This window comes from Rhynchophorus ferrugineus, unplaced genomic scaffold (genome assembly GCF_030347505.1).
Source record: "Rhynchophorus ferrugineus isolate W39M unplaced genomic scaffold, kcgeb_rfMv2 rfM4, whole genome shotgun sequence".
Classification (NCBI taxonomy): Eukaryota; Metazoa; Arthropoda; class Insecta; order Coleoptera; family Curculionidae; genus Rhynchophorus; species Rhynchophorus ferrugineus.
In genome coordinates, this window is record NW_027472583.1 from 33292078 (window position 1) to 33302233 (window position 10156).

The following is a 10156-nucleotide window of genomic DNA, read 5'->3' on the forward strand; positions in this document are numbered from 1 at the left end:
TATTTAATGCTATGCTACGAATTAATTACTTCCCTAGTATCTGGAAAGTAGCTAAAATGTTAATGATTCTTAAACCAGGAAAAATACCAGAAGATGTGACCTCCTACCGACCTATAAGTTTATTACCAATAATCTCGAAAGTTTTCGAGAAATTATACATAAAAAAACTAAACTATATAATAGAAAAAAGAAAAATTATTCCAGAACATCAGTTTGGCTTTCGCAATAAGCATGGGACTATAAAACAAGTGCATAGACTTGTAAACAAAATAAACGCTGAACTAAATGCCAAAAGATATTGTTTGGCTGCTTTTCTAGACATATCTCAGGCTTTTGACAAAGTATGGCATACGGGCTTGCAGGTTAAACTAAAGAAACTTCTCCCTCATCCGGACTATCAGTTACAAAAATCGTATCTCACTGATAGACATTTCATTGTAAATCAAGGCAATGAACATACCGAATTAAATCCCATATATTCAGGAGTTCCGCAAGGTAGTGTACTGGGTCCAGTACTATATCTTCTGTCTATGGCTGATCTGCCCACCACAAAAATAACTACTGTGGCAACATATGCAGACAATACAGCAATATTAGCATCCCATGAAGATCCAGTCACAGCATCAATAAACCTACAAACCCACCTGGAGCAAATACAATTATGGTTGAAGACATGGCGCATTAAAGCCAATGAAACAAAATCCACGTATATAACGTTTACTCTGCGTAGAAGAATATGTCCACCAGTGAATATCAATCATCGCCAACTCCCCCAAGCAGAACATGTTAAATATCTTGGTATGCACTTAGATCGACGCCTAACCTGGAAGAAGCACATACTCTCAAAACGGAAACAACTGAGACTAAAATTATATCAAATGAATTGGCTCATCGGGCGCAAGTCCAAGTTATCATTAGATAACAAGGTATTGCTGTATGAGTCTATACTCAAGTCCATTTGGGCATATGGAATCCAACAATAGGTACCGCTAGCAAATCTAATATATCCATCATTCAACGGTTCCAAAATAAAGTGTTGCGTGCCATTGTTGATGCTCCGTACTATATTTCAAATAAAGTGATACAACGCGATATTCGTCTAGAACCTATAACGAGTGTAATTCAACGTGTTTGTATGAAGTACTTCGAAAGAGTGTCAGTGCATCCCATTGTACTCGCTAATCAGCTAAATATGCGACGTGATAGTGAAGTGCGTAGACTGAAACGTTTAACACCACCTGATCTGATTACTGGATATATGTGGACTTTAGAATAAGCTTTCAACTAAGATAATATTTTATACAGAAGATTGCTTAATGAAGTGATTTTCTACATGCCATGTATATATAATATAGACATAAAAAATACTTATTGTCAATAGGGCAGATTGTGGACTCACGAAGAGTAATAAAAAAAAAGAAATACCAGATTTCCAGTTTGGATTTCAAAGTCATCACTCGGCAATCGACCAAGTGCACAGAGTAACAGCGATTGTTGAAACGGCATTCGAAGAAAAGAAATACTGCCCTGCAATATTCCTGGACGTCTCACAAGCCTTTGACCGCGTATAACATTTGGGATTAATCTACAAAATGAGCAAATTGCTACCGTGGAATTACTGTCGACTGCTGGAATCGTATCTTTTCGAAAGACGAAGAATAACACTTAAACCTATTTCAGCTGGAGTCCCACAGGGTAGTGTCTTGTTACCACTCCTATATCTGCTATATACTGTTGATATCCCAACAACAAAAGAAACATTACGTGGAACATTTGCCGACGACATAGTTATCATGACAGAAGATGTATCTCTGTCTAAGGCTGTAGAAAAAGTACAAGTAGCGGTCAATAAGATCTACAAAAGGATTAGAGACTGGAAGGTACAGCTTAATAGCTGTCTATGTTAATTTTGCGTTGCGGCGAAATGACAAAATCCTAATTAGATCACTTGATGGCTGCCCGATTTCTCAAGCAGAATCAGCTAAATACCTCGGAATATATCTCGATGGTAGGTTAAATTGGAAACTTGGTTAAAATCAAACAACTGTACTAGTTAGTCATAATATACTCTCAACTTGGTCTAAAATCAAAGAGATTGTAAGGTTTGTCAATATTGGTTATCGGTCAATCATAAAACTAATTTGGGCTTATGGGGTACAAATATGGGGTTACACTAAAACATCAAACCAACTAATAATCCAACGCACCCAAAACAAAGTTCTACGATTAATTACCAATATTTATCGCTACGTAACCAACGAAGAGCTGCATGATGAGCTCGGAATCAAATGGATACATGAAGTGATCCAAGATTATGTCTTAAAACATGAAATAAGGTTGCTAAATCACATCAACGTGAAGGTGACAATACGCAGGAAATCAGAAGATTGAAGCATACCAAAGCACACGAACTTATTTAGTTTATGTGTATTCTTAACATTAGCGTAAGTACTAATCCCGTACTCGTCTTGCTTGTGTATTAATGCAAGTCCAAAAGCACAGTAGTAATAAGTTAATTTGAAAATTAAGATTGTACTAAACATATCTAATGTAAGATGTAATTAATAATAAAAATCACCCAAGGTAATTGCTAAAATGGAGTATATTTTGCTATCCTGGCAATTTTTTAAGAAGTTGAATTTTTTAAAGATCTTGGTTTCAATGATATTTTGATTATTATATTGTAAGAAAAAGAATACATGCTCTCCGCATCACTCTTCATTGTTTGTATATTCTCTGATGCGCTTGCTCGTTTGGTCTTCCTAATATATGATACAAATCAATGAATGTATATTTATTTAGGTCGCATGCGGATTTAAACATAGTGCAGTGGTAACTAGCGATGGAAAGCTCTTTACATTTGGCAACGGCGACTATGGTCGCCTCGGATTAGGATCCACTTCAAATCAAAAAACTCCTGAACGTGTAACAGCTTTAGAGGGTGGGTAACCTACCACATATAGTAATAGTAATTATTTTAATTTTGTGATAATATAGGTTATAAGATTGGACAAGTCGCATGTGGTTTGAACCATACGGCTTGTATATCAGCTGATGGAATGGACGTCTGGACATTTGGAGAGGGGGAATTTGGGAAACTAGGTTCGGATTTAACTTTATCTTTGACAAAACCTAATGAAAATTAAATATTTTCAGGTCTGGGTCATACAACAACCAAGTCGATACCTCAAAAAGTAGAGTTCTTATGTGGTCATGGAATCAAAAAAGTAGGATGTGGTACCAATTTGACTCTCTTCCTAACTAAGAAAGGAAAATTGTTTGTATGTGGCGTTGATAGAGTAAGTTCAAATATTAAATTGAGGTAACTGATTAATTGTTTGTTTTCATAAAGGTGCCGTGGCAAAATCTGACACGTGAGAGACCAGACTATCTTCCACACCAACTAAATTCTTTAGAGAATTATTTTATTGAAGACTTCGCCATTGGTACTGAACATGCTCTTATTTTAACTAGTTGTGGAAAGGTTATTAGCTAATACTTATCACTATAAGTATATTTTTTAAATTATTTTTCATAGGTTTTTGGTTGGGGTATGAACACAGAAGGTCAGTGCGGTCTACCACACGTCTCTTTAATAAGAGATCCAGAAATAATAACGGAATTGTCAGAAAAAGGTATCAAGCAAATCTCCACTGGAAGAACCCACAGCGCAGCATGGACAGCCACGCCGTTACCGAAACGAGTACCTGGTATCAGTCAAAGCCTTACTTTCGGATTACCTAAAGAAATCCCGCCACAATTCGATCATTTACAAGACTTGTCTATAAAGTTAATTCAATCCAGGTGAATTTTACTGTTGACACCTGTTCTTTGTTGTAATTTCAATTTATCATTTTTTAGATTAAAATTTCTATATGATTTTTCGGATAAACTGTATTCTTGCTGGACTCTCATGCCGTTGAGTTCTCAACAAGCAGAATTCAATGTTCCTCCTTTAGAAGGTCTAATATCAACGAAATTGCGCCCTTTACTTGCCCCGAGAGTCTATACATTGCCATTTGTGAGATGTGTAGGAAAAACTATGGTTCAAGGAAAGAATTATGGACCTCCAATTGTCATAAAGAGGATATCTCACGAAGGTAACTAGGGATCTGCAATATACATAGTTGAGATATATTTTTAGCTTCTTTTATTTTAGGGAGAAAAGTCAAACCTATCTACATTCAAGCCGCTAAGCAAGTAGTGGACATCAATCCACAAGATTTGAGATTACCTTCTAGAGCATGGAAAGTTAAATTGGTTAGTGATTTGAATGAACAAATGTTGCATTGGTACAAGAAGTAAATTTACAAAGTATTGATTTTAGGTTGGTGAGGGTGCTGACGATGCTGGAGGCGTTTTCGATGATACAATTACTGAAATGTGTCAAGAAATTACCAATAATACAGTTCCGCTGTTAGTGCCAACTCCAAACGCTTTGAACGATGAAGGGTTCAATAGGGACAAGTACCTTTTAAATCCGCATTTAACCACACCTCAACACTTAACATGGTTCAAGTTTCTCGGTAAGCATACACACTTTGTTTCAATTGGATTAATTCAAACTTGAAATAAATGTTTAGGTATTCTTTTTGGAGTAGCAATAAGAACCAAAAAACCTTTAGCAATTCCGTTGGCACCGTTAATATGGAAGCTGATCGTTGGAGAACCTATAACAGTAGAAGATTTGGAAGATACAGATTATATGTATGTTCAGACATTAAGAAGTATCAGAGATATCAATAAATCTGGCGTTACCGCTGAATACTTTTACGAAGTGATACCTTTACAAACTTTCGAAGGTCAGAGCTGTACAGGAAAGGTAGTCACCAAGGTAATTTTTTAAGAGTATGATTAAATTATATTGTTTTTTAAGATTGTTCCTATTACTCATGGTGGAAAAAATATACCGTTAACATTCGAAAATCGGGCTCAGTATTATGAGCAAGCGATTAAGTTCAGAATGCGAGAGTTTGATCTCCAAGTGGCTTCCATTAGGGAGGGTATGTCGGGTATTGTACCCGTTCCCTTGTTATCGTTAATGACTGCTGACCACTTGGAGCAGCTGGTTTGTGGCATGTCCCACATATCCATCAGTGTTTTAAAAAAAATTGTTAGGTAATAATGAAGACTATTTGAATTGAACGAAAACCTTATATTGGTTTGTTTGCAGGTATAGGGAATTAGATGAAAACAATCAACTGGTAAAATGGCTGTGGAATATTTTAGAGAGCTTCACTGATGTAGAAAGAGTCCTCTTTATGAGATTTGTGTCAGGGCGATCAAGACTTCCTGCAAATTTAGCTGATTTATCTCAGAGATTCCAGGTTAGTGAGAAAAATTTTATCGTTAAAAGAATTATTTGTATTTGTTGTTTCCCTTTAGGTTATGAAAGTGGATAAGGCCGTGAACGGATTGCCCACCGCGCAAACCTGTTTCTTCCAATTGAGATTGCCTCCATATACCAGTCAAGAGATAATGGCCGAAAAACTTCGGTATTCTATTAATAACTGTAGATCGATAGATATGGACAACTACATGTTAGCTAGGAATACAGAACAAGGAAACGTGTCTGACGAAGACTGGGCCTATGGAAGCTAAGATTTCATCTGACGTTAATCTTCTGTTTTTGGTTTTTAAGTGATGAAAACTCCTTCCTATGTGTTGATTTATATTTTATGTTATTGTTCTATTTTCTAATTTTATTTGTGACAAAATATAAGCTTGTTAGAAAATCCGCAAGTTTTTCAATTTAATCTAAAACTTTTTTAACATAGAGATCTCCATGATTTTTAAAGTGTGAGTGTTGGTAATATTAGTTTATTATTCTGTATATTATTGTAAGTTTATTAACACACATAAAACGGGATAGGCCAGAAAGTACAATAGTCTTATAAAACAAAGTTCAACTTAGCTTAAGCTGCCGAAGACAGCAGGTTTTGTTATAAATTTGAATAATTGATTGACGTTGAATGTTAGAAAATTAAAAAGCAATCAAAGTGGACAATTTAAATCAATAGTTGATAAAATTCTCACTTGTGGATTATAAAGTTGAAGGAATTGGATATAACTTATAAATTTATTTATATTTTTAATTTAATTAGCGTTGTTAATTCACTAGTTCTACAGAAAAGCCAAGTGTGTTCATATTTTACTTTAATATTTAATGAGATTAAAAATTACTTTACATGTGCTGATAGAAACACATAGTTTCTTAATTTATCCAATGATACCTATTATAGTTATATGGCGACCAGGTAAAAGTATCGCGGCTGAAGCTGTAACGTCACAAAAGGTACAAGTAAGAAACATTCCATTGTGTGGATTCCCGACACAAGCGTCTCAGTTCCGGAAAAAAAGCTACAAAAGGCGGGCTGAAGTTGTTGTTCTGCTAGAATTTGGAGAGAAGTCTGTAGTTCAGGGTTTACGGCCACTAAAAGCCGATTGTAGTAATTTATTGTCTTATCCAAAGACTAGTGGAATTTAGAGTCACCAAAAATTTAGAAAGCATTCCATAAAAGGATGCCGTAGAAATATGGGTAGAAAGTATCATTTAGAAAATCAACAAAGGCAAACTGGCGAAGGCGAAAGAACGAACGAATATACAGTTGATACCCAAAAGTAATTTAACAACTAGGTGTTACATGCTACATCACTAGCTACAGACTGTGCTGTATTAGAGACGCGACCAAGCTGAATGGTGTAATGAGTGAGATGTATTTGCTATATTCTTTAATATATATAAACCCCAGTGTCGTTTTGTATCACCATTCGATAAGTGGCTTCTTTCGTTGAAGTAAAATAGTATTTTGTAGTAAATCGTCTTTGTGCTTTAAACTTCTTTCATATCTCTTAACCTATATATTGTTACTTACACCCTGTTCCCTTAATTTTTAATAAGTTGAAGTGTATGATAAAAAGTTTAGTTTGGCGAAAAAGGTCTTCTCTTTAGGTATTTTTTCCAAAAGCCTCGAATTCAACTTTACGTTATTTCCATAAGTTATATTTATACACTTTGTTTTATGCCGAAATATCTAATCTACAAAATCACCAAGTGTTTTAATTCAAACCAAAATATAAACAAAAACCACATTCCATATATTTAAAGATTAACATATTTATTTAATCAATTAATTTACAGAAACATGACACCTCGATTTCAAACAGTCAGATGTGCGTATCACAGTAGATTGTTTTCATATTGTGAATAGTTCCCCACCTTCCCATATGTTAATTTACCAATATCAATTATATTATCTTAACAGTAATATATAAGTTTGAATGAAAATACCATTTCTTACTTATAATAGGTATATAGATAAAATTAATCAATTTCTAGAGACCTAAAACTTCCGTCAACTCCAAACATTTGTTGAGACGGATTAGTATTTTTTGGTCGTTTACTCTCATCTAATACCCAACGACTTTCGTCTATTATGTAGCTTCTATGTTCCATTATTTGTTCTACCCACCATGCCTTAATGTCTGGAATATTACCGGCATCGCCGCCATATTCCCTCGGTAGTAGATCTTTGGGAATATGATTGAAAATTGTGTTGGACTGAGGCAGATGAGTGTTTATCTGAAAACTTACAGGTTAACCTTACATCAACAATCTCAATTTTGAATATATATCGTAATATACCATTTTTCCAACTTCCGTTTTCATGAACGGCTTCACTATTTGCATGCAACGATCTAAGAAATGTGGCACATTGAGCAAATGAATACCTTTGAGTTTTATCGGGTGTGCTTCCTATAAATCATGAGAGTTTTAAATAAATATTAATATAATATAAATAAATTTAATTGTGGTTAAATAACGGGATTTATGAGAATATACTCACCTGAGTGTATACCATATATTTTTTAAGTACACTCAAATTAATTTTGGATAAGTGTTTTAAGGTAAAATTAGCCATATCAAAAATAGGTATTTCTCCATCTGGTATATCCTTTTCCACCAACATTCGAACGTCGGCGAATATAAAGAAAACTTTTAAAGCGTTAATAAAGTGATATTTATCCGGGTCAGGGTATTTTATATGGTATACAAAGATTTTCTCATTGTTCTTTGTTAATTTGGGCATAGGAATAAAATCGCTAAAACGACAATAATTTAAGCCTAAATACATTTTTATGTCAGTTGAAGTTAAACTAACAAATTATCGAAAATTTCTTTTAATTCCATTGAGGCTGGGTCCCGATTTGAAAATATTTCGGGTATTTGAGCTCTTATCGTGTAAAATAAGTCGATCAAAGTCTTAGTTTGTTCGATGCTGTTATTACAAGTGTGTAAAAAGCGTCGTAATAAATTATCATCTAAAAATGTTACAAATTATATTCTTCTTCAAAATTCTAATCATATTCAAAAACCGACACTAAAATTTATTAACTTACCGATATTTTGAGGTAAATATAGTTGTTTTTTCAGCCATTCCTTAATAACGTTTAAATCTTTTTCAGACCCCATTTCGTAAACTATCTATCTACTATGCTCATTAACAACTAACAAAACTAAGCAAAATGTTTGTGCCACTTTCACAAAATGTAATTTATTATTAGGTTCTCGTATTTTTTAATGAAGTGCTGTTTACTTTATTTTATTATCTCAATTATGCCGCAATTAAAAAAAGTAATTGTTTAACTTATTACCTATCATAATTGCAATTAATATTAATTGATAATTATATATTTATATCAAGTGATATATTTATATCAAATTTAAATATTTCCCATTTGCGCTAACATTCAAAATGTCAATGAACAATATTTTGCTAATGTCAAATGATGTCAAGTCGTAGTTTTCTAATTTTTTTAACTAAATTCAATAAAAACAGTCTCGCTAATGGATCAAAATTTGTAAGGAATTATTCGAAGAAGGTGAACAGCACTGATGGACCGTTTAAAGTTGTGAAAGCACGCAAGCCCCAACCAGGTAATGCGAATGTACTTTATATTTTCGTTTTGTTGTTAGGTTATAGGTGATGCAACCAGTGTTTATATCAGATGTGTAAAGTTGCAAATTCGCTGATCGTTTTCAGAAGCCAGTAATTTAGTATGGAGGGATCCTAGTTTTGAATTATTAGCATCAAATGGATTTCCGTTATTCTTACGCGGAAACATCGGGCTTGCATGGTATGACACCCAAACAACTTTAAAAACACACCATGAAATTATAATGGAACAAATAGACGATGTAAGAAGCTGTGCAATATTCTATACGTTAACTTTTAAACTTTCACTCTTGTTCATTAGTCTGGAGATAATTCCGAAGCTGATATGGTATTACGAGTTCAGACTTGTCCCACTGTATTGAGACAAACAGTTTGTGAGTTATTCCCATATCGACAACTAGAGAAAAGCGAATTGTCTGTTATTACAATTAATCTGAAACCAGATATGAAGCAAATACGGCTCAATAAGGAAATTGAAACTGAGAGAATGGCTCAAATGGTAGATATATATTATGATGTATCTTATGATTTGAAAATATTTCAAATATGTTTAATTTTGTTTCAGTTTTTAATAACTGCTAAAAATATATGTTCAAAATTGAGAAATAATGGTTATTGGGCAGATTTTATTAATCCTTTCTCGGGAAGACCTTATTTAGTTCCTACTGGATCAAATGATTTATACAAGACAGATGAAAAGTTTAGATGTCTTGACTTTCAAATCTTTGAAATTGAAGAATGTAAAATAATTTCAAATGATGGAAGTGTACAAAAAAGATTTATAGGTACATTGTTTTTTTTTCTGTATTATTGAATAATTGTTGAAGCTTTCTGTTGTAGGTAGTCTTTTCACCAATGCTCCATGTAACAAACACCATCTCAATAATATTTTCACATCGCCGACGAATTAAGCACATTTAGATTGTCGAACCAAGTCTTCAAAAGACTCGTGTTGTTGTATATTTGTTAAAATAGATCATTATCCACGATTATTTTGTTTGCTTCGAGTTTCCCGCCATTTTGAGTCAATCTTCAAATTGTGACAAATAAAACGCCGATTGATTCTTAAATATTGGATAGGCTTTTATTGTATAACAAATATTTAGAGCAATTTTTTTTTCATGTTGCTAATCAACTTTTAAATTAATGGACACCAAAGCTTTTAATAATTTTCTTTTAATATTCGAACAAATGGGAAA

General features: G+C 33.6%; 3 protein-coding genes across 8 annotated transcripts in view; 2 read left to right on the forward strand and 1 right to left on the reverse strand.

The window, feature by feature from the left end:
* The window catches only part of LOC143195320 (putative E3 ubiquitin-protein ligase HERC1), a 33778-nt gene extending 28041 nt beyond the window's left edge, over positions 1–5737 (forward strand). For all 4 annotated transcript variants that reach the window (XM_076402347.1, XM_076402350.1, XM_076402348.1 and 1 more), the window contains 12 exons: positions 2803–2941; positions 2998–3102; positions 3157–3299; positions 3353–3484; positions 3539–3804; positions 3862–4100; positions 4160–4260; positions 4328–4526; positions 4584–4822; positions 4877–5118; positions 5174–5327; positions 5386–5737. In XM_076402347.1, the coding sequence (XP_076258462.1) occupies positions 2803–2941; positions 2998–3102; positions 3157–3299; positions 3353–3484; positions 3539–3804; positions 3862–4100; positions 4160–4260; positions 4328–4526; positions 4584–4822; positions 4877–5118; positions 5174–5327; positions 5386–5601 (2175 nt within the window). In that variant the 3' untranslated portion in view covers positions 5602–5737. The remainder of the gene's footprint in view (positions 1–2802; positions 2942–2997; positions 3103–3156; positions 3300–3352; positions 3485–3538; positions 3805–3861; positions 4101–4159; positions 4261–4327; positions 4527–4583; positions 4823–4876; positions 5119–5173; positions 5328–5385) is intronic.
* A 1360-nt stretch (positions 5738–7097) lies between these two features.
* Positions 7098–8597, reverse strand: LOC143195325 (alpha-tocopherol transfer protein). Of its 2 annotated transcripts, none has more exons than XM_076402366.1 (5): positions 8401–8591; positions 8163–8322; positions 7848–8103; positions 7646–7756; positions 7098–7582 (listed from the first exon to the last, which is right to left on the reverse strand). In XM_076402366.1, the coding sequence occupies exons 1-5, from the start codon at positions 8471–8473 to the stop codon at positions 7325–7327; spliced, it is 858 nt and encodes a 285-aa protein (XP_076258481.1). In that variant the 5' UTR covers positions 8474–8591; the 3' UTR covers positions 7098–7324. The 2 variants fall into 2 exon arrangements, with proteins under 2 accessions (XP_076258481.1, XP_076258482.1); XM_076402367.1 differs by having other exon boundaries at positions 7350–7589; positions 8401–8597.
* Positions 8598–8747: 150 nt separating this feature from the next.
* LOC143195326 (cobalamin trafficking protein CblD) lies at positions 8748–9946 on the forward strand. Of its 2 annotated transcripts, none has more exons than XM_076402369.1 (5): positions 8748–8938; positions 9045–9199; positions 9259–9456; positions 9523–9742; positions 9785–9946. In XM_076402369.1, exons 1-5 carry the CDS (start codon positions 8788–8790, stop codon positions 9799–9801), a joined length of 741 nt encoding a protein of 246 aa, XP_076258484.1. In that variant the 5' UTR covers positions 8748–8787; the 3' UTR covers positions 9802–9946. The 2 variants fall into 2 exon arrangements, with proteins under 2 accessions (XP_076258484.1, XP_076258483.1); XM_076402368.1 differs by having other exon boundaries at positions 8750–8938; positions 9798–9946.
* Positions 9947–10156: the final 210 nt, after the last annotated feature.

Coding starts and splice junctions, on each gene's coding strand:
- LOC143195325 (XM_076402366.1), bottom strand. CDS start 8,473: ATGGGGTCTGAAAAAGATTTAAACGTTATTAAGGAATGGCTGAAAAAA. Junction 8,104..8,162: donor AAAGAAATTTTCGATAATTT/GTTAGTTTAACT, acceptor TTGTCGTTTTAG/CGATTTTATTCCTATGCCCA. Junction 7,583..7,645: donor AAACGGAAGTTGGAAAAATG/GTATATTACGAT, acceptor GTAAGTTTTCAG/ATAAACACTCATCTGCCTCA.
- LOC143195326 (XM_076402368.1), top strand. CDS start 8,788: ATGATGTCAAGTCGTAGTTTTCTAATTTTTTTAACTAAATTCAATAAA. Junction 8,939..9,044: donor AGCACGCAAGCCCCAACCAG/GTAATGCGAATG, acceptor GATCGTTTTCAG/AAGCCAGTAATTTAGTATGG. Junction 9,200..9,258: donor TAATGGAACAAATAGACGAT/GTAAGAAGCTGT, acceptor CTTGTTCATTAG/TCTGGAGATAATTCCGAAGC.